General features: G+C 34.7%; 2 protein-coding genes and 2 pseudogenes across 3 annotated transcripts; 2 read left to right on the forward strand and 2 right to left on the reverse strand.

Annotated features, from left to right (window-relative positions):
- Positions 1-1,156: 1,156 nt before the first annotated feature.
- Positions 1,157-3,138, reverse strand: LOC143620045 (putative folate-biopterin transporter 7 pseudogene; annotated as a pseudogene).
- Positions 3,139-8,828: 5,690 nt separating this feature from the next.
- On the reverse strand, positions 8,829-11,250 carry LOC143620046 (U11/U12 small nuclear ribonucleoprotein 48 kDa protein-like; annotated as a pseudogene). The gene is made up of 4 exons (XR_013151281.1): positions 10,080-11,250; positions 9,749-9,863; positions 9,484-9,591; positions 8,829-9,406 (listed from the first exon to the last, which is right to left on the reverse strand). The product of XR_013151281.1 is annotated as a U11/U12 small nuclear ribonucleoprotein 48 kDa protein-like (transcript).
- Positions 11,251-14,458: 3,208 nt separating this feature from the next.
- Positions 14,459-17,316, forward strand: LOC143619864 (uncharacterized). The gene is made up of 6 exons (XM_077091691.1): positions 14,459-14,645; positions 15,450-15,524; positions 15,701-15,789; positions 15,855-15,939; positions 16,352-16,433; positions 17,189-17,316. Exons 1-6 carry the CDS (start codon positions 14,469-14,471, stop codon positions 17,278-17,280), a joined length of 600 nt encoding a protein of 199 aa, XP_076947806.1. The 5' UTR covers positions 14,459-14,468; the 3' UTR covers positions 17,281-17,316.
- Positions 17,317-19,536: 2,220 nt separating this feature from the next.
- Positions 19,537-20,991, forward strand: LOC143619865 (cathecol O-methyltransferase 1-like). The gene is made up of 4 exons (XM_077091692.1): positions 19,537-19,935; positions 20,011-20,321; positions 20,390-20,454; positions 20,667-20,991. Exons 1-4 carry the CDS (start codon positions 19,556-19,558, stop codon positions 20,961-20,963), a joined length of 1,053 nt encoding a protein of 350 aa, XP_076947807.1. The 5' UTR covers positions 19,537-19,555; the 3' UTR covers positions 20,964-20,991.
- Positions 20,992-21,973: the final 982 nt, after the last annotated feature.

A 21,973-nucleotide genomic window follows, 5' to 3' on the forward strand; every position in this document is an offset into this window, starting at 1 on the left:
ATGCACTCAAGCAGTGGTCCCTGCCCAAGGCATTTTCAACGTCCTCTGCCACGACAGTCACAAAGGATACCAATTGATAGTAATCGATTGGCCAATAACAGTAAAAGATTGACTCTGTACTCTCTCACTTATTTTACATCCTTATGACTTATGGAAAAGTCATAAGTCACAACCTTGTAACTTATGAACTTTTACTCTCACATATTAAGCAAACCCAATCGCCTTTTTAACTTTTTAATAAGTTATAAATCATAAGAAGACAAAAATAAGGAATCTCAAACACCCCAAAGTCCACCTTCAAATCAAATCCTGGCATCTGTATTATAAACAAATCTATATCTATATTAAAACAACATATTTTTCCATAAATAAAATGTATTCTTAGAATTTATTGCTAGTAAATATAATTAAAAATTAAATTAAATAATTTTTTCTATAAATACATGAATTCTCATAGTTTTTTGCTAAGAAAATAATATACAATTTAATTAAATCACATTTAACTTTTATAATTTCTTCTTAATATAACAAAAAATAATCAAAATTTAAAACAATGAATTAGCAATTAATTAATTTTTTGTTATATTAAAAAGAAATTCTAAAAGTAAAATGTGATTTAATTAAAATGTGAATTATTTTCTTAGCAAGAAATTATGAAAATTCATGTTATTTATAGAAAAAATTATTTAATTTAATTTAATTTTAAATTATTTTATTAGCAATAAATTATAAGAATACATTTTATTTATGAAAAAATATGTTGCTTTAATATATATATATATGTGTGTGTGTTTGTGTTTTAAGTTTTTGAAATTCAAAATCATTTGGATTCTTGTAATTATCAAAAACAAAGAAAACCTTAATTTGGAAACGGCAATTTTGCGGTTATGGTTTTTGGTTATATTGGCACTCTCTCGTAACACAATCATATATACAGTTTCAGATTTTGGGACTCTGATTGATGGCCTTCAATCGTAGTTGTTTTAGTAGATTATCCCAAGATTAAAGTTCGTGTAACCGAGACAATTAGGGTCGAATTGTTAAAATACGAAAGTGATTTCATACACCATATACTAAATAATCCAGCCTTTGTTCGTTTTCAATCTTCTTTTTCTACCCTATTTTCTAACATAAATGATTCAAAGAACAAAGATTATTATGTGGGTATAAAAGAAGCCCATAAAAGAGGCGCAACCGTGCACACTGCCTGTATTATAAGCATGTTTCTTAAACCCGACACATCAGTTTCCGTGACCTGAACCCAGGACGTGAGCGTAACCCCAAAATACCCGCTTACAATAAACGCCAACGCGAACGTAGACTCCACAAACGACACCAAAGACCCTTCACAACCGCGCGGGTACAATTTTGCCATCAAAACACTAAAAGGTAAAATCTTGTAGAAATATAAAACCTCAAGAAGCCCGGAAACAACCACAACGTATAACGAATCGGGCACACCCAAGGCCCGATAAAACCCGCTCACAAATAATGCATCGGACACCATCAAAAGCGCCATTGTTCCTTGAATCGATGCAATGAGTGTTCGCGGAGGGATAGATTTCAAGTACCGGTTGTATACAACACCCCATAACAACATTGTTATCTGACCAAACATCTTGGAAAAACCAAGAACCGAGGATTCAATGTTTAGATGCTTTGTTTGGTAGTAAAACATAGGGCCCGTTAATGCGGGAATGACAGCAAAAGATGCTGCGAACCAGATAATCGGTCGATGGATCTCGGGCTTTCTTAACACCAGCAAAAGCTCCGAAATCTGGCTTCTGATACCATGTTGAGATTGGTTCTTTGGCAAGTCGAGTGACTTCTCACTTGTCGAAATCGTGATGGTGAATTGAAAAATCAATAGAATTCCATAGATGAAGAACATCACTTGTGGCGAAAACCGGCTGACAAAAAAACCACCAGCAAGGTTTCCAGATATCCCACCGGATGCAGCGGCGACCCATGCGAATGATTGAAGATTAAAATTAAAATAGTTGTTGGGTTGTTTTGAACATTCTGCAACTAGAGCATCATTTGTAACCTCAACAATGCCAGCACCAAGGTTTCCAAGAAAATAATAAAAAGTGATGGTGAAGAATGTAAGGGCTGAAGATGGTGAAGATGCAATTGCAAACATTGATACAGCTTGTAGTAAGGCTGCAAAACATATATATAAATCACAATACTATTCATCAATTTTAGGTAAAAAGGCTTTTTTGTGATAAGTTGAAAAGGCCATATGGTTTTTTAATAAGGAGTTTTTCAAAAAAGTGTTTGGATTAACATAAGATAATAAATTGTTTTTTAAAAGTGTTTGGTTTAATTTATTGATGTAAAATGACCAAAAAGGATATTTTTGTATAAGTGAGTAAGTTGGGTGGAATGGAACTTGGAAGGGTGTAATGGGTATTTTGATCCTATAAGAAGATAAGTTAGCCAACTCCAACTTATTGAAAATCCTTATTTTGGCTTTGTTGATAATGAGATATGGAAAAGGCCTTATGTGTTCTCAAACACTTTGTTAACAAAAAGGACTTATTCAACCATCATAAGTCATAAGGAGAGAAAAATAAGGAATCCCAAAAACACCCTTAATCTGGTTCGTTGTTTAAACTTTAAAATTGTAACAAGACTAAGGGGGTGTTTGGATGAGCTTATTAAAACTGTTTATTTGTTTTTTGAAAAGCAAAATCAATTTGAAAAACTCCAATTAAAAATTTTTCAAACATTAAATTAAAGTTTTACCAAACAGCTTTTACTTTAAAAAAAAATCAAATAAATAGAGTTTAAAAGCTCACTCAAACATCCCTAACCAGTAACAACAACAACAACAATAATAATAATAATAATGTTACTACCTCCACCAGCGATATAGGGAATCCGGTGTTGTCCGAAGAGATATACAGAGTCGGATAAAACCCCGTAAAAGGGTTTGGCAACCAAGGGAATGTTAGCAGAATTGATGAGGAATTGGAGCATTGATGGATCAACACGGAGTACGTCTTTGACGTAGAAGAGAATCGCCATCAATGTAAAGCATCGGGAGCCTTGCATCCAATAACCTAACGCTAGAACCATCTCTCTCATTCCTTTCTTACTCACTCTCACTTTCATGCCATCGTTACTTGTTGTTTGTGTGCTTGGTTTCAGCTTCGTGTCCGTGTTGGTGTTGGTATTGGTGTTGGTGTTGGTGTTGGATGACAGTTCTATCTCCACTGCCACCGCCGCCATTGTACAAGTTCCAGGATGGTAACCGTTGTCACAGAGTTTAAAAGATACAAGACAGGGGATCTGCTCCAACAGTGGCAGACAACTTACTATATAAACCGTTCATGTCAAAGAAGTGTCTATGACTGACCAACATTCAATTAATGATAGTAATTAATGCTCTCCCCTCCTAATTTTCAGTCAGACGATTTTATTATCAGCTAACAATTGATCGTCACTTGTCCCTTTTTATCATACAGCACGAACAATTTTGTAAGAAGGATGATTACTTTATAAAAATACGTGACGACTTTATAGAATATAGAGCGACTTTATAAAAAAATGGATTAGCTTTATAAAAAGAGGGGACAACTTTATAGGATACAGGACGACTTTATTAAAACGAGGACCGGCTTTATAAAAAGAGAGTACTAAGCAGCAAGCATGAACATTCTGGGAATTTTGGTTGGTGATAGACGTTATTTCTTTGACATGAATGGTAAGAAAAGATATTTTGGGGATTTCCTCATAATGGGTTTTTTTTATACTATCAATTGTTGTGTTTATTTATTTTTTTTCCAAATAAAGAACCTGTGATGTTGAAGCCACATGGGCGTTTTTTATTTTTTAACGTGAAAGGATGAAGGAAAGATAATGTTGTAGACGTCTATGACTTTAGATGAAAAAATAGTGTTTTTGGGTGGGAAATGGTAAAGGGTGTTTATGACTCGGTTTAACATTGTAAAATGATCAAAACTAGATTATCGGTTTGGTTTCATAGTCGGTTTTCTGAAGAGCTTTCGGTTAGTTAGTTTAAATTTTGCAAGCCGTATTTGACGGTTTAGCATCAAAACCGGACAAAAAACCGAGCCTCACCTTGAGATTTTATAATGCATAATTTGTTAGAAATTTTTGATGAGCTATGCAATATTTTAACTTGTTTACTACTGATTATTGATTAAATATTATCCACTTGATAATTTGCTTAATCTTTATTATCTGTTCATTAGTGTTAGAGAATGATAGATGTATATGAATGATAGATGTATATTTAAAAGGTGTTTATGTGGACTATGTTCAAATGTTCCTGTTAAAACACATTTACTGTTGTTCTTGTTGACCAACTCTCTAATATGTTCAATGTTTAATTTATACTTTCACTTTCTATTACTAATTGATTAATAATCTTTCATTGAGAAGTCAAACCGGAATCAAACCGTCTGTACCGTTTTGTTTGGTTTTGTTTCAATTATATTAAACAATTTGGTTTCGGTTTAAAGAGTTTAAAAACCTAATTGGATTGGTGTCTTAAACCCAAGTGCATATATACTTTTAGATTTTGGATTGATGGATTCACGTGTAAACTTAAAAGATAATTGATAGGTATGGACGTGCGTATGTTATATACTACTACTAGTATAGTGAGTACTATAAAGGATGGGAATTAGAGTTGGTGTAAATTTTTGAATGATGGCTAAAAACAAGAAAAAAATATTATTTTAAATGTCTTATTTATCTATGTGAAGAGATATTAGGGATGGCAATGAAACCCGAACCCGATGGGAAAGCCCGAAACCTGACATAAATGGGATGGGTAATACCCGACCCATTAGGGTTTGGGACGGGTTTGGGATTTGTTATATACCCGATTACCCGATAACATTAACCCGTTTACCCGATTATATACCTGATGTGACCGACATAACTTTTTCTATAATTTATATATAGTATACTTTAAATATTTTAAATATATTATTTGTTGAAACTTGTTATAACAATTATTTGAGACATTTTATTTTATGTTAATCATTATTTGTAATCAATTAGTTATATTTTGTGAAAATTCAATAGAAACACGATGGGTTTTGGGCCGGGTATACTCAATGGGTATTTTGACAAAACCCGATTGGAAACCCGAAACCCGATGGGAAAACCCGAAACCCGACGGGTAATTGCCCGATTAAAATCCGACGGGTTTGGGACAAGCTTTCATAATCGGGTATGGGTTTGGGAATGGTTAAACCCGACCCAAACCCGACCCATTGCCATCCCTAAGAGATATGGACTCCACTGGTCGGGGTACGTCAAACAAAAGACAGAGCGACGCTCAGACACTAGACAAGAAGAACAAATGTCGACACCACAAAATCATGCAAACGATGGGCTAACCAGGAGGCACCACGTACCCATAAAAATACAAAAAAGGACCACCATGACATCTACGAGGCAACTGTACCAGGCATTCATATCCAATCGCATTGCGCCAGCTGTACAAAGATGCACTCATGCAGTGCTCCCCGCCCAAGGTTTTTTTAACGTCCTCTGCCAAGTCAGTCACAAAGAATACCAAAAATATTTTGATAGTGATCGATGGACCAACAACACCATATCACCTTCGGATATAAAATAGTGTACTCCATCAACGGTAAAAGGATTTGACTCTCTACTCTCTCAATCTTATAATCATTACTTACCATACTGATTATCACGCCTGATAGTTGTTACATGAAGTCCCCCTTCCTGTCATGAGAGTAACGACACTGTTAGATTTGCATGTTCTCTAAGTTATTGATCGGATTCATCAACCCACACATCCATTTCCGGTGGAAATACCCATCCAAACTTAGGTTTGAACACGTATTTCTTCACTATACAAGCCCATCTTATACGTGGAAAAGAAAGCAATTATGGTCCGTAAAAAAATCTTGTTTGGTTTCATGATATGAGAGAAAAAGAATTCAAGGAGGAGTTATGTGAGGTACCGTCTACCGTTGGGATAGGCTAACGGTACCTCAATACCTTTTAAGAATGTTATTTTAGTCAAATCACATAAACATATAAACATTAACATCGTTATATGGAGTTAGCGAATTGGATTGGAATGACGAGTTTTTGAAAACCACATTCTCTTTTTGACAAAACAAAAAGAAAAACAAAATCCCATGCACCAAAACATTAGTATAAGTTAAAAAGTTATTTTGACAAAAAAAACAACTAATCAAAGCACACCAAATCCCATGCACCAAAACGTTAGTTTAAGTTGAAAACCGGTGGTGACGATGGGCTCCAAGTGAAGTAGTTGTGTCAGCAGCAGCGTCAACAATGGAGTTGTGACAGAGCATCAACAATGGATTGTTTGGATTGTTGACGGCGATGTCAGTGATTGCAAAATGCAAAGTAGTGATTTCAGCGTCAGTTATTGCAGCGCCAGCAAAGACATGCAAGAGCCATTGATGGGCTTAACCCATTTAGACCCCTCAAGGCTATAAGTTAATAAGGTTTAATAAAAGTAACCGGTTGATTGATTTAAGATGACCCAATAAACCCATATACATTTTATATTTGCTCAAGTCAACCCATTCTAAATTACAAGTTTCTCAATTCTAACATCTTGCTAGCTCCTTTTCAATGATATTCATCGTTTCAAGAAAAATAAATAAAGTGCAAAAGAAGATTTTGACCCTCACTGGTTTTAACCCACATAAAAATTACTTGTTATGATCAGAACCCACTACTCAACCAAGCCGTAATAAAAAGCATCCCAAATATATAAGAGCATTCTCAGCCCGTTCCCTACCCTATATCCATCCATATATATCATATAATTACACTAAAAAACACTGTATTTTCTCTCTCCTGTTTAATTAAATAATATTTTTTATACCTTTATCATAATTTTTTCACTCACAACTATTTTATAAAAATATTAAAAAATTATACAGTATCTACAATAATAGACGTGCACAAAAAAACCGGTTCCGAAACCTAACTGGTGGAACCGAACCGGAACCGGTTCCAGTTCCAACCCGGTTGGAACAATACCCGGTTTGGGTATTTTTGTACCCGAAAATCGTACCCGGTTCTCATATTTATATGTCAGTACCGGTTCCTACCCGGTTCTTAATTGGAACCGGTTTGGTTCGTACCCGGAATAACCGGTTCCGACGGGTTTTTTTGAAGGGTCAAACAAAGGTCAAACTAGCCGTTGGAACCGGTTCCAACGGTAATATAGCCGTTGGAACCGGTTTTTTTAGACACCAATTAGCCGTTGGAACCGGTTCCGTTTTTTTAGCTATTACAAACAACTTATTTTTGGGTTGTAGAGCCGGACGACTCTCCCACTTCCTTTTTTTTAGCTTCCATTCTTCTTTTCTCTCGACAATACTTATTCGTATGTTTTCGTAATGTCGAGTTGGACGCTGCTTTAAGAAACTTCGAGCAATATTTGCAACGTGCCAACTCATGTGAGTCGGTCATGAGACACAAATCGTAATGAACCCAAACATCGGGGCATCTTGTTGTTTCGATCACCATAACAACGTCATCATTGGTTGCCATTTGTTGTCGGTTTAAGGTTAATTGTGGTTTGGAGTGTGTTTTATAGTTTTGGGAGTGGTTTAACAAGTACACAAACAAACCTTGCTATTTATAGAAAGAAGATAACCTATTTATAGTTAAAAAACCGGTTCCAACGGTCAAAAACGGCTATATAGCCGTTGGAACCGGTTCCTAACGGCTATAATGTTTAAATTTCAAAAAAAACCGGTGGAACCGGTTTTTACGTAAAAACCGGTTCCGGTTCCAACCTACCCGGTTCCTAAAAGTTTGCATTTCTGGGCATCGGTTCGGGTCGGGAACCGAACCGGTTCCTGACTGGAACCGGTTTCATTTTCTACCCGGTGTGAAAAAAACCGGTTCCGAACCGGTTCGGGTTTTCAAGGTGAACCCGATTTGTGCACCTCTATACAATAACACCTCAAATTTAACTTTCCCATATAAATTTTCTCTCTCATCTACTCACAACCACTCATAACCATACCATATAATTTGCAAATCCCCCTCACATAATTTAAGGGAACGGATTGAGAATGCTCTAACATTAGCTTAGACATTTCAAATTTAGATCAACTAACCAAATCAAAATGGCCCAAAATTAACCAAGACTAAAGAAATTGATCAACTAAAAAGAAAGAAAGGAAGTACATTGAATGCTCATAAAATCATTTTATCTTTGCTGGTGTATATTTGGCAGCACAAACCAACTTCATCTTCACCTGCAAATGCCACAAAACAGAATTCGGTCGGTTTTTGGTTAATCTGAAATGGAATGCGAAAATACATTAAATATTTGGTGATAACTGATAAAGTGGTCTTCATTCGAACCCAATGTTTGTGATGTGACTATAAATAATGAATGATGGACCTGCCTAAAGGAGAAATTACACATAATGCATGCATTCAATCACCAAGGTATCTTTTATGCACACAGAATTACCATTTGACCCCTAAAGTTCTTGATGATCAAAAAGACTCGTATCGAGTGCCAAAATGAAGCAAGCACTGTAAGCAATAGCATCAGTGGGTCCCAAAAAACTTAAACTTATCCTCAGAGTGAGAGATGAAATTTGCTCAAGAATGGGTAACATATTATCACCAATGGGTCTAACAAATATAACCAAGGATAGTACAAAAGGGGTACGGTTAGAAACTTAGAATGGATGGAGGCAGGTAAATTAATGTGTACTTTTAATGCATAAATGATTCAAAGAATAAAAGATTATTATGAACATCAACATAATATGTTGTAATAATAAGAATATTTGGATGGTAAAAGTATAACAAAAAAGGATACAAGGGTGGATACAGATTTTGATAAGCTTCTCAAACCTGGATAACTTCCTACCGCACAATTTCAAATTATTTCATGCTCATTACCAGAAAGTATTAAGAAGAGATAACTGAATGAAAACTTCAAGAACATACCTTTTCTTAGATAATGTAGTGGTTTAAAATCAAACCAAAACGGTCAAACAAACTCATGAGAGTTAGACGGATCGTATCTGTCCTCGAATTCATTTGGTAAAATTGAGGATGATCTTCTGTCTTTACGCTTGCTCTTATGGCGATTATTAGGACTTGAAGAACGATCTTTTGTTCGCGTGCTTGATCTGTTATCTTTATGTCTGTGTTTGCCGCTTTTCTCTTTAGCATCATCTTCATATCTTGAAGATCTCATACTGACATCAGAAACTGATTCTCTAAAAACAGTTTTCTGTTTAATATCATCATGTTTGTGTTTATCTGTATGCAAATTACTTATGGAAGAAGGTTTTGACTCATCTGCAGAAGATTGACCAGCCATGTTTGCGTGCTTGATTTCTTCCATGTATTCATCAATTATATCTCTCATGACCTTTTATCAGGAAAAAAAATTACACAAAAAAAAGTTTTAAAAAATGAAAATTTTTATTTAAGAAGATAGTTGCTTACTTGTGTGGTGCTTCTTTTTATTTTCTTGCCACGATATGACATTCTTCTCCTTTTGTAATCTCTTTCTTCAGCTAATAATTCCTCTTGTGACTTATTTTTATTTGAATCCTATAAAACCAAAAATATTCAAAAGAAAATAAACAAAAAGCTAATGATGCAAAACAATCGTTTTTTATGAAAACAGCGGAGGTATCCTGATTGCATCTAAATAAAGAATACTCAAAGACCAATGGTGACTAATACACACACGCCCCACTGAACCTACCTGGTTACCTCCCCTATGCCAAAGTACCCCATCGTGTTCGATTATAGGTCTATAATTTGGACGTTTTTTATGCTCTTCATCAGCCACTTTTGATATATATTCATGCTCTTGCACCCTGCAATAAGTTAAAATGATCAGATCTTTACTCACATAATTTGTTCAAGAGATATTCAAATGAGTAAATCTGTAAATGACTATGATTTAGATTGTGGGAATACATAAACTATCTTTATGCATTGATTAAAAATCAAATCTTTTTCTACATTACAGCACTTATGCAAATGATAATGTAAACTGTGACAAGTATTTTAAGCAAAATGTAAATATATACCTTTGATAAGCTGGAACAAACCGGGAAGCACGTATAGCTTTGATTCGCGTTTCAAACGCAGAACGTTCATGCAATGCAGCAACAGCCGCTGCCACCTGTGAAACCAAAATCATCCCCTTCCTACCTCTCCCATCAATTTCCTTACTTCCATTAACAGATTCAGTTTCACCATCATAACCATTCAAACCAGACGATTCATCATAAAACATCACCGATTTTGAAGAAACATTCAGTAAAGCCTGCTTCAACATATTAATCGCAAACAACTTCCCATTTACCTCACCATACAATATCCCAAACTGTGAGGCTAACCACATCATCACTCTAACCAAAACAGGACAATCAAACCAAGAATTACCACCCGCCCGCTCTCCTTTAGAACTCAAAACCATATATCCAGTAGCTTCCCTAACTATAGCCTTCAAACAAACCCTAAACAGCACAAATATATGATCCCTCGTAAACACATCAATCACAACACCGTAATACGGAGAATTCACCAATATCCATTCCATCAAACTTTCCTCTTTATAATATAAATAACACAACACAATCAAACGAATAACACCGTGCGAATAAACCGAAGGATAATCATAACCATTCCACTGACTAGTTTCTACTCTAACATTGTAATATTCAGAAGGAAGCAGTTTAACAGCATTAATGGCGTCTGCCATGTCATCATTGTTACCATCTGCACACTCAGCTGATAACACGGCAGGCAACGTAAGCATACGGTTATTATTATTGTTGGTGACGTCATGTGGAAACGTAACAACCGCGGGACAATCGAGATAAAAGAAATTAGAATCTAGAGACGTGTGGTAGTCAGTTAAAGAGATGCATAGATCTGTATTGGCGGGATAATTGATTATCAGAGTCGTAGTTGGAGATTGGAGAGTGTTAGGGTAGTGAAGAGAATGAATTAGTGAGAGGTCGATAGGTGCCGGAGACGAAGGGCAGTGGAGGTGGTGGCGGAAGAGGGAGGCGGTGGTTGGAGTTGTACGGACATGGGACAGTGTTGGTGGTGGTGGTTGGGAGGGTGTTTGAGAGGGAAGTGATGGTGGATTTGGAGAGGTGGATGAGGTGTTTTAGGGTTGAGAGTGTGGTGGTGTGGTGGCGGATGTGTTACAGGGTTTGGGTCTGGTGGTGGTGGAGGAGATGAGTCCATGGAGTGGAGACACGAGCTTATTATGATCCTGGGCTTGTTGAAGAACCTCTTCTAGTCCTTGACGTTATTGTTGCTTTGGCTCGTGTAGCAACAAGTTTTCATACATAAAATACAATGAAAATCTACTTTTTACGTTTTAAGATAAGGATACCTTGGAAATACTATGAAAGTGTGTGTATGTGAACATTTGGGATATTGATGAATTTTAAACAAGTTTGTAAATAATATGCGATATGAACAATCAAAATAGAGTAAACACGTATGAGCACACGTATAAGACCCTAAGCATAACAATACTAGGTCATTACGTCTAACCACCTATCCTATTGTCAGGGCTCTGATACCAATCTGTCACACCCTGACCAAAGGCGGCGGAACATGCCGAGGTGTAACGATTGTCCATAAGCACATGACACTAATTAAAGTGACAATATTTAATAAACTCATTTCATTTCACAACATCGAAAATGTCACATAACAATTATCCATAAAATAACCATAAACAAGATATCACAAAATATGGCAAATTTGATATTGTTCATTTTACTAATATCCTAAGGTCTTTGATGTCGTTTTCTTCACAATCATAAATCAACCAAGATGCAAACCTGCAACATTTCATAAAATAAAGTTTGTCAACACAAAGGTTGGTGAGCAATTCATAAGTTTAATCATATTAGTATATAATAAAGATAGCCACAAAACTTGCATACGAAACGATAAATAAAAGTGGTAATTTGGATAAATAGATATCGCTAAACACATTAGCGACACCTAGCTATAAGGGGATGCCAAATAGTCTAGGATTTTATAGTTATCGTTAATTGCATTACGTTAACGACACCTTGCTATAAGGGGATGCCAAATAGTCTAGGATTTTATAGTTCCACCAACCAAAAGCGATAAACAAATAGGCATATAAGCATAGAACACAAAATCAAGCAATTATTTAGGTAAAGTATACAACTACGTTTGTGGTTTAAGATTGAAATATAAAGCATTTTGTTGAATAAGTATGAAATGTCACCCCAAAATAAAAGATGGAAAATGGGGTATGAAGTACTCACCTTCAAGTAGTAAACTTGAAAGATGATAATTTGGAGATTTGTCGGAACGACGAGTTTAACGCACAATGCCTAAAAAGAAAAGAAGTCTTGAATTTAGAAAGGTTGTCTTGAAGGTATTTAAACAAAATAAATGTTGAGAAATGTAAATAATTAAAGTTCAAGGTTTAAAATGTAACTATTTAAGAATTTATAATAATAACCCTTTAAAAATGCAAGTTTGCTCGAAACCGGGTTAAAGTATCTAACCTTAATATTTACTCAACATATGTTAAGTAATAAGGTGGGTAAAATGCAAGAATGCAAATCCCTTTGGAATAAAGATACTAAAACGGTTTTTTTATCGAGTGTTCGGGTTGTCAGTTCGGGTCTTGATAACTGGTCAAACCCAAAGTCAACTTTCTAAAATATTGAATGTTATGAGATAACTCAATAAAATTTAATAAGACTTAACCAAGTATGTAGTTCCATTGTTTTAGAACTAACAACGCACGTTAAGCGAGTGTTCAGTTTTGTCGGTCCAAACTTTGTTATGAGATCAAGTTGGATCCAACATTTCCAAGTACTTAAGAAAATATTTAAAAATCAATTTGTAACTATTTTTAAAGAAATATACAAGTCTTGATGGCTAAAAAAAACACACTTGTGTGTCTTAAGCGAGTAAGAATCGGTTTGGTTTCCACATGTCCAAACACTAAAGAACTTGTATAATAATGTACAAATAAAAAAAATAGTTTAAGTTTTACAACCAAAAGTTAACAATAAAGTCTTTAAACAAAAGTTCGGTTTTCGGTTCGGTTCGTGTTTCGGGTTAAGACCGAGGTAAGATTCTACAAACCCATAACCATAGAATTTGTAAAAATGATTTTAGAAACTTAGATCTAACAGTAAGTATGTTTAAACAATTATTTAACAAAAGTAGCAACAAAGTTTGGTTTACGATTTAGAGCTATTTACGGTTAAACTGAAGCATAGACTCTTAAAAACCCATAACCATGGAACTTGTAAACATGACCAACAAACTAAGCAAGATTAATATGTATGAACAAGTTATATAGATATATATATATATCAAGGACACGAAGTCCTCCATGAAGCTTTGCCTTATGAGGTCCGAAACCTCACCGACCGGAATCGGAGAAGTAACTACCAAAGGTAAACAAGGGGTGTATATTATATATATGTTGCACAACCATAAACAAGTATTAATAAGGATACATAAACTAATTAAGATGAAAGACTAAAACCTTCAAGAACACTTAAGAAGATAACCTTGAATCTTGGATGTTTGAGAGATTTTTTTTTTTTTTTTTAGTTGTAGCAAGGGAAAATGAAGAGGAAAGGTAGTGTATATATAGGGTAATGTTGGTGGTCAAATATGGGTGTGAGACACAAGAGTTTTCATGCAAAATAGATCAAGACAAAAACACAAAACAACAAAAAAAAACAATAAAAATAAATAAAAATAAAAATAAAGGCAGAATGTTTTCAAGACCCAACAAGTGTGAAACAATATTGTAACATAAATCCATCATTTTGATTATAACATAAGCTTTGGTTTACAAATCGGGTCGGTTTACATAATAAACAAATACAAAAACGAATACAAACAAAACCCGAAATTGACGAATGTCACAATTCGAATGCTCAATATGATGAAAACTCTTCTTTCTTTCCAAATCCAACCTAGGTGCCAAACATAGAAAACTTTCAAGCCTCACAAAATACTACAAAAAAAATCTACTGACAAAAAGTGAGACGTTGTTCATCGAGACACCCTTTGTATGAGTCATCTGACTTTTTCTTATCTAGCACCGTTTAGACTTATCAGAATTGTCGACAACCAAACTTTTATACTAGACATATAACCCTATGCGAGCAATATAGGCCTATCCAAATAATATTATTCGAACAATATATAAAGACATTATATGCATAAACATCATATGACCGTACGACTCGTATAGATGAGCCGGGTTACTTAAAATGTCTCTCTTTGGTTATTATTATTATTATTATTTCTATACCGTTGGAAAATAGGTTTGGCCACCATAAACATAAACAAAGGAACGCCTTATAATAAACACTCGCAATTCTTTCTTTATCGTCGGCCGCTATTGAATAACAAACAACCGCTGCAGCAGTAGAGAGAATATGACAGAAAGCACCGTTGCAGAAGAACAGATGGTGACACCAGGAGAAGTATTGGGTAAAGGAACTGAACTGAAAGCAGGAAGAGGAGCCTACTTATCTCGCCACAATAACACCGTCTACGCCTCCCTCACCGGCCGCCGTTCCGTCATTCCTCCGTCACCGGAATCTCCAGACCAGGTGCCATTGCTCTTCATTTTTTATGAAGAATTGAACTAATAATAGGTTTCACCTCAATATTCTAGGGCATAAGATTGATAACTTTGCTAGGGTTCTGGAGATGTATTCTATAGTTACATGTATTCTCCATTGGTATTAAAAGTTTAGGGTTCATATTTATTATTATTACTGTTATTGTTATTGTTATTGTTATTATTATTATTATTGAAAACCACCAGTTGACCATGTTGACTACAAATTATACCCGAATGGCCGTTTGAAAAGCTCATAAACGCAGTTTTAGATGTCAAAACAAATAAGTGTGTGCGTGAGTCTAATATATCTATTTTGGAATGAAGGTAGTCAATGTTAATGGTAGTTTGTGCGTGACTCGTTTTTGTTTGACATGATTACTAAATATGGTGATAAATTCAAAATGTGTTGTATGTTGTTTGATAATCATTTTATCTGGTCGGTCGGGAGCAAGAAAGATGTTTTTTTCTTTACATAATTTTATCTATTCGTAACGCGATTGTTAGAGCATTCTTTCCAAGTGTCGAAGAAAACCTATTAAAATCAACCTTATCTTAGAACATTCAGGATTTAAGATCTTGCTGGCCAAGATTTCGCGTCACGTGTTGTTACATAGTATTAGTTATCTGGCTATATATTATATTAACCTCTTTTTATGAGCACGTTGATCTTTCTACCAGCCTTTTTTTGTTTATTCCACTTGAATATTGCTCTTTTTATCATCATAAACATGTTTTTCTTTCTTCTTTTTTGAATAATTTACATATTTATTTGTTTTTATTTTTAATGCAGAGGCCTACTGTGGAAGTGATTGGGCACAAAGCCCATGGCCCTGTTCCTGAACCAGGCTGTGTTGTGATAGCCCGAGTAAGTATCTTTTCAAGCATCCCTTCTATCCAACTTGGTTTCTTGATATTTGTTATTATTACTAGATACATTAATAAAATAGCTCTAACTATTCTTTATCTAATACAATAAAGTTATCATAACTAGTCTGTTATCTAATATTACAGTTGATGTGCTTAAATCACTTAAAATAATAGGTAACCAAGGTGATGGCTAGAATGGCTTCAGCAGATATTATGTGTGTCGGTTCAAAATCTGTACGAGAAAAATTCTCCGGTATCATCAGGTAATCCGGTTATTAAGATTATTTTTTCTAATAATTGATCTTTAATTTCTGTGTGTAATAAACAGGCAGCAAGATGTCAGAGCAACTGAAATTGACAAAGTAGACATGCATTCATCCTTCCGCCCTGGTGACATTGTCAAAGCATCAGTTGTATCCTTTGTTTCAATAGTTTCTTTTAATGTATTATTCTAGTCTAATTTCTATAATTAATCCATTGCTGTTTATAGCGTCTTCTAAGATGCATGTTTATAATTAGACGTGACAATTTCGACCCGTTTTGAATTGGTCAATTACTGGCCAATGGTCAAACTATTTTGAAAATCCTGCCAAGTCTCTTTTTATATAGTACAATCTGCTAAATAGTTTTATTCATGGATTTTGATTATTACTGTTTTAGTTGTATGATTTTTATTCACACTTAACAGTTTAGTTTTTAATCACATTTTGGCACGTTATCCACCTCTGTTATTATTTTATTTGGTAAATTTACTCAAGCAGTGATGGGGATTTTATGTTTAAATGTTGTGAATTTGTCACCTTTAACAAAACTTTTGTTAATAAGATATCGCTAGGAGACGCACGCGCATATTATCTTTCAACTGCACAAAATGAACTGGGTGTTGTGTCAGCAGAAAGCATGGCAGGTAATATCTTGTTTCATCTGAAATTGAAAAAACTGGTTTTTTAGAATTGTATATGATTATTTAGTTCTTATCCCAACTGTATTTTTTCATGTGACTGCCTAATATTGGGGCTATTATGGTCAATTCTTCATGACTTCATCTTATAATGCTTCTATTGGGGGCAAATGGGTACATTTTAAGAAAATGCTAATGCGAAAACTATTTGAATCTGCCTGAGTGAGTCAAACAGGTCAAAAGTCATTCACAAATTGTTTTCAAAATCCATAAAACTATATAAAATTGTTCTATTTCAAAAACTAAATTATGGTGTAAAAGAAAAGCCAATAAAATAGGCATTGTTTTAAGTTTCATCTTGCATATAAATCAGTTGATATTAAAGGGCAGTTGTTTCTCTGACCATAAAGTGCCCTTTTAAAGAGTCAATCATGTCGGGTTGGAAGGTTGAATTGTTCAAGCCTAACACAACTCTTATCTTTATCTGTCAATAGCATCAATCCTTACCCCAAACCGTTAAATCATGTAACTTCCCTTTTAAATTCAATTATTTAACCATGTCAAACGGGTTGGTAGGTATCAATCATATTATGAATGTGTTAATCAGGTTGAATAGAAAAGGTTAAAACTTACTTAAAATTCCCAAGTATTATTAAATGGGTTCTTTAAACGGGTTCAATAGGATAACAGGACTTGATTATTTTTATGTTGTGTCGGAAATTGCCACCTTTAATTACTAACTGCATTTGTTGGGGTGGTAGGTGGCACGATGGTTCCGGTTAGTTGGACAGAGATGCAGTGCCCGTTGACAGGTCAAATTGAGCAAAGAAAAGTTGCTAAAGTTGGAGCTTGATTTTATGTGAATTTTAAGTTATGATTATGTAGTGGCAATTAGAGTATTTGGTTGATTAAAACTTGATATGAAACGGCCATTTAAAATATTATATTGATTTTCTAGCTTTGAAATTTTATGATTCTGTTAAGAAATGATATGTTTACTAGTATGTTGTGGGGCTCAAAAGATTTTACTAAAAAAATGATTTTATTAAGAAATTATGATCCAACTAAAATGTACTAAACTCTGTTTATGGCCCGAGGACTTTAGTAAGAACATTCATGTCGCTTTCACCATTCTCTATTTCCCTCCCATAACTTCAAAATTTAAATAAAACTTCTAAAATTACATTTCATCAAATCCGCCATTTTTATGCATCAATAACTGTTAGGGGCTGTTACTTTTACCCGAAAAAACCCGAACCCGAACCCGAACTAACCCGACCCAAAAAACCCGAACCTGAGAAAAGCCGAACCGAACCGAACCGAAGTAATTCGGGTTGGTTCTTGGGTTTGATTTATAATTTTCGGGTCAACCCGAAAAACCTGAGTAAACTTTTAGTTTTGAAATTAAATATATTTTTAGGTATAATATGCTTAGTCTTAGTCACTAAAGTTATCAGAATTTGAGCATAATCGACTGCTGTCATTCCAACTATTATGGATCGATTGTTTATTGTTAATTTATGTTTTCCATTTATTACTAATAGCAATTGTAATCGAACAACCAAATCACGTCTGATCGAAGACGATTATGGTTCGAGTTAGTTACCTAGTTTTACTCTTCTTTTGAATTGTTTTATGACTTTATCAAGTTATGTTGATTTATTATTTGATTATTTGCGTTACGAGCAAAGAAGAATATGTTGTTTTAATTTTAGCATTGAAGTTTTTTTAAATTTTTTTTTGTTTTTAGTTTCATTTTCAAGGATACTCGAAACCCGATTAACCCAACCCGAAAAACCCGAACCCGAATTATCCGAACCCGAAAAAGCCGTGAGATATTTGAGCTGGGTTTTGGGTTAAGATTTAAAACTTTGAAACCCGAAGAACCCGACCCGAAAAACCCGAAATCCGAAAAACGAACCCGAAGAACACCCCTAATAACTGTTAGTCTGTTATAGTAATTTTTCATATATGAAAAGCTACTATTCATTCTTCATAAAACATGCGGGTGTATAAAGTAAAATAATCTTTTTTAGCCAACTGAACAAACTTTTCAATTATAAGAATTGACAATTACATAGTTTCAGTTCAGCAAGTAGCTGATTCCATTACATAAATAAACATATTTTGGTGCTTAGTTTGATAATCATGATAAATTACATACACACTGTCCCATTTTGGTGGCAAAATTAAAATGGTGAGTTGGCTACACTACGTAGTACGTATATTCAAATTAGTCATATAGTCAAATTCGTCATTTGACTAGTACGCTTCTTTTATTATGTTACATCAATCACCTTGACTTTTGTGAGACATACTACCTGTCTTTCACTCAGTATCTTTCTTATTTTTATATACATGATTTTTGAGGCATAATCCCTGTCTTTCACTCAATTAATATCTTTCTTGTTTTTATGTAACAATTCAAAATCACATGCACATGATTTAACGTATTTGGCCCAATTGAATGCATCTGGGTCCGATATTGACAGCGAAATAAGTCATCGGCCAGATCTTGAATGGAAATTGTTAGTTGTGGGAAAAAGGAAAAAAAACGAACATGTGGGTGTGTGTTAGGTTTCTTTCAAGTAAATGGTTTGATATTATGTGTCCAGGGCGGATCTAGCATAGAAGCAGGGGTATCACTCTAGTAAAGTGCAAAATTAGTGCAACTTTTTCTTTTTATTTGTTTTATGTATTCGAAGGTGTTCTGGGCAAATATTAGGATACTCCTCTAGCCCTATGTCCAAAATTTAGATAAACCATATGGGCCCAAACTACATTATAATACATTTGAGAAGGGCGTTAAAAATTTTTGGACTCTTTAAGAGTGTAGACGTGTAGCGGACTAGTGGGTGAAGGTGGTAGGTGGGGTGGGGTGGGGTGGGGTGGGATATTGTGTTCTTGTGGTGGACCGATGGTGTAATATCAATATCGTGATCATTTTACTATACATTCCATAATACATATTAGTATTTGATATCTATGACTAATAACTTGCTTATATATTGTGGAAATATTGTGTACAACTTGTAATCTGTATAACGGATTGCAAGAAATGAGTAAATAGAGTGGGATAAGTTGCTTTCTAAGTAAAGAGGGTGGGTAGGTGCTAGAATTGTGTAAAAATGGATTCCAACAAGGACCACTTCCTTTATGCAATGCAATTGGTTACCTCCACATCACTTACCATGGTGTTGATGACTATAATCAAGCTCAGAGTTCTACAGGCTATAGCCGAAGCAGGACCAGATGCCCGACTCACAGCTCATGAGATCGTGTCTCGTTTATTGATCCCCGATCAAGATGCCCCTGATATGGTTGATAGAATGCTTCGTTTACTTGCCAGTCATTCAATTGTCACTTGCACTGAGGGGATCCATGAATCAAGGCCAGTTCGAGTGTATGGACTCACGCCCGTGGCCAAATACTTCATCCCGAATGAGGATGGAGCATCCTTGGGTGCGCTTTTGGAGCTGAATCAAGACAGCGCTTACATTGAAAGCTGGTAAGTTTAATAGCAAGACCCGTTTTTATATAATTTGTTTGTGCTTATGTGATACGTATTTTTAAATGGAACAAGGTTTGGACTTAAAGATTCTGTCGTTGAAGGAGGTGTTTCATTTGAAAAGGTTCATGGAATAAACGCGTTTGAATATCCAGCATTAGATGCAAGGTTCAACAATGTTTTTAACAATGGCATGGTGAATCATACAACTATTGTGATGAAGGAAATTCTTGATTGTTACGATGGTTTCAACAATCTTGAATGCGTTGTTGATGTCGGAGGTGGTCTAGGAATCAATATCAAAATGATTGTAACTAAACATGTTAACGCTAAGGGGATTAATTTTGATTTGCCACATGTGATTCGACGTGCACCCCTCTATCAAGGTATGCTAAAAGAAGAAAACATAAATACCATCTTGCAGTGATTTACCATAATACATATATAATTGTAGGTATAACACATTTTGGAGGGGATATGTTTAAAGAGGTTCCACATGGAGATGCCATTTTTATGAAGGTACTTTAGATCAAATTATACTTTAGTTTTTTTATTGAAATATGAAGTGGTAAAATCCTTCACATATTGTTTTTATGACCGGGAAACTAACATCTTTAAGAACGACAGACAAATTTCAACGACTTAATCTCAAAATAAGTTAAAAAACGAGAATTAAAAGTATGTATGGCATTGTCAACCTCTTGAACGATCATCTTGCTAATCATGGACAGTGGATTTTACATGATTGGAGCGATGATCATTGTGTAAAGTTATTAAAGAATTGCTATAAGGCCTTACCTATTGACGGGAAGGTTATTATAGTAGAGGAAATTCTTCCTTTTATACCGAACACAAGCTATTCGGCTAAAGTTAGCACCCAAATGGATGTGGTGATGATGGCACACTATCATGGAGGAAAGGAGCGCACCGAAGATGAGTTTCTTTCGTTGGCTAAAAGTGCTGGATTTATGGGGATTAAGAAAAAATGTTTTGCTTGCAACTTTTGGGTTATAGAATTTTATAAATAGAAAGATTCTTATGTATTTTGATTATGTAAGTGGCTATTTTATTGTAATCATAATTCGACTATATATATTCAAATTGTTAGAATAAGTGACACGCTGTAATATTTACTCTATTGTGAAGAAATGTTTAAAAATGTATATTTATTATTTAATGGGTAATCGGTTTGGAATTGTTAAAATAAGTGACATACTGTAATATTTACTTTGTGAAGATATGTATAAAAATTTATATTTATTATTTAATGGGTTGAAATCGGTTTGAAACCGGTCAAAACCCGGTTTCAAATGAAGCGACATGATCTCAGGCTTTCTTCAAACCGATTTGACTTTTGTTAATCTAAATAAGAACTTGTTTTAACATGAATTGGTTTAGAAAAGAACTGGTTTTATTTCTTATTGTTGGAACCAAAATTGAATTGGAAAGAACTATGGATTCGACAAAAGCTTTAAATCAACGACCAAATACAAGTACGAAGTGTGTGTTGCATGTAACAACACACCCCCCCCCCCCTCCCCCAACCCCCAAAAGTCTTCCTTTGTATAGGTATTGTATTATTTTATTGGGGGTTAACCTTTGATTAGATAAGCATCTGGTTCCCCCAATTACTAGTTACCATCTCGTTCTCTTTGATATGGACTTTCCTTATTAGGTCATTATTGGGCTCGCTTCTTATTTCCTTCTCAAAGCCCATTCGTGGAGCCGGCTCCGGAAGCCCAATTACGGGGTAGGCTCTTCACTTATTAGCAAACTTTTGTTTTGGTAAGGTAAATGCGTAATTGTTAATTCAGATAAAAGTTCGGCATAACTCTTCACTTTATCAATTTTGGTGTTAATACTTATTAGCAAATAATTCACCCATTCACAATGTTGAAGGAGTACAACATTAATCTGCACTCATAATTTCATCAGGAAGCAAGCATAAATAGTGAGTAAAGTTATCAAAATAGTACTAAAGCTTTAAAAATAAACGAGGTTGAAAATCAAATGTTTCTCATAATGGTTATGTTGTTGC

Source organism: Bidens hawaiensis, unplaced genomic scaffold (genome assembly GCF_021521415.1).
Source record: "Bidens hawaiensis isolate Kalapana, Puna unplaced genomic scaffold, B.hawaiensis_p1.1 tig00002525_1, whole genome shotgun sequence".
Taxonomy (NCBI): Eukaryota; Viridiplantae; Streptophyta; class Magnoliopsida; order Asterales; family Asteraceae; genus Bidens; species Bidens hawaiensis.

Bases quoted from the DNA above. Each gene is read 5' to 3' on its own strand.
- LOC143619864 (XM_077091691.1), top strand. From the start codon at position 14,469: ATGACAGAAAGCACCGTTGCAGAAGAACAGATGGTGACACCAGGAGAA. The intron at 15,940-16,351 runs GTATCCTTTGTT...TTTGTTAATAAG, and splicing joins ACATTGTCAAAGCATCAGTT to ATATCGCTAGGAGACGCACG. The intron at 16,434-17,188 runs GTAATATCTTGT...TTGGGGTGGTAG, and splicing joins GTCAGCAGAAAGCATGGCAG to GTGGCACGATGGTTCCGGTT.
- LOC143619865 (XM_077091692.1), top strand. From the start codon at position 19,556: ATGGATTCCAACAAGGACCACTTCCTTTATGCAATGCAATTGGTTACC. The intron at 19,936-20,010 runs GTAAGTTTAATA...AAATGGAACAAG, and splicing joins AGCGCTTACATTGAAAGCTG to GTTTGGACTTAAAGATTCTG. The intron at 20,455-20,666 runs GTACTTTAGATC...AATCATGGACAG, and splicing joins GAGATGCCATTTTTATGAAG to TGGATTTTACATGATTGGAG.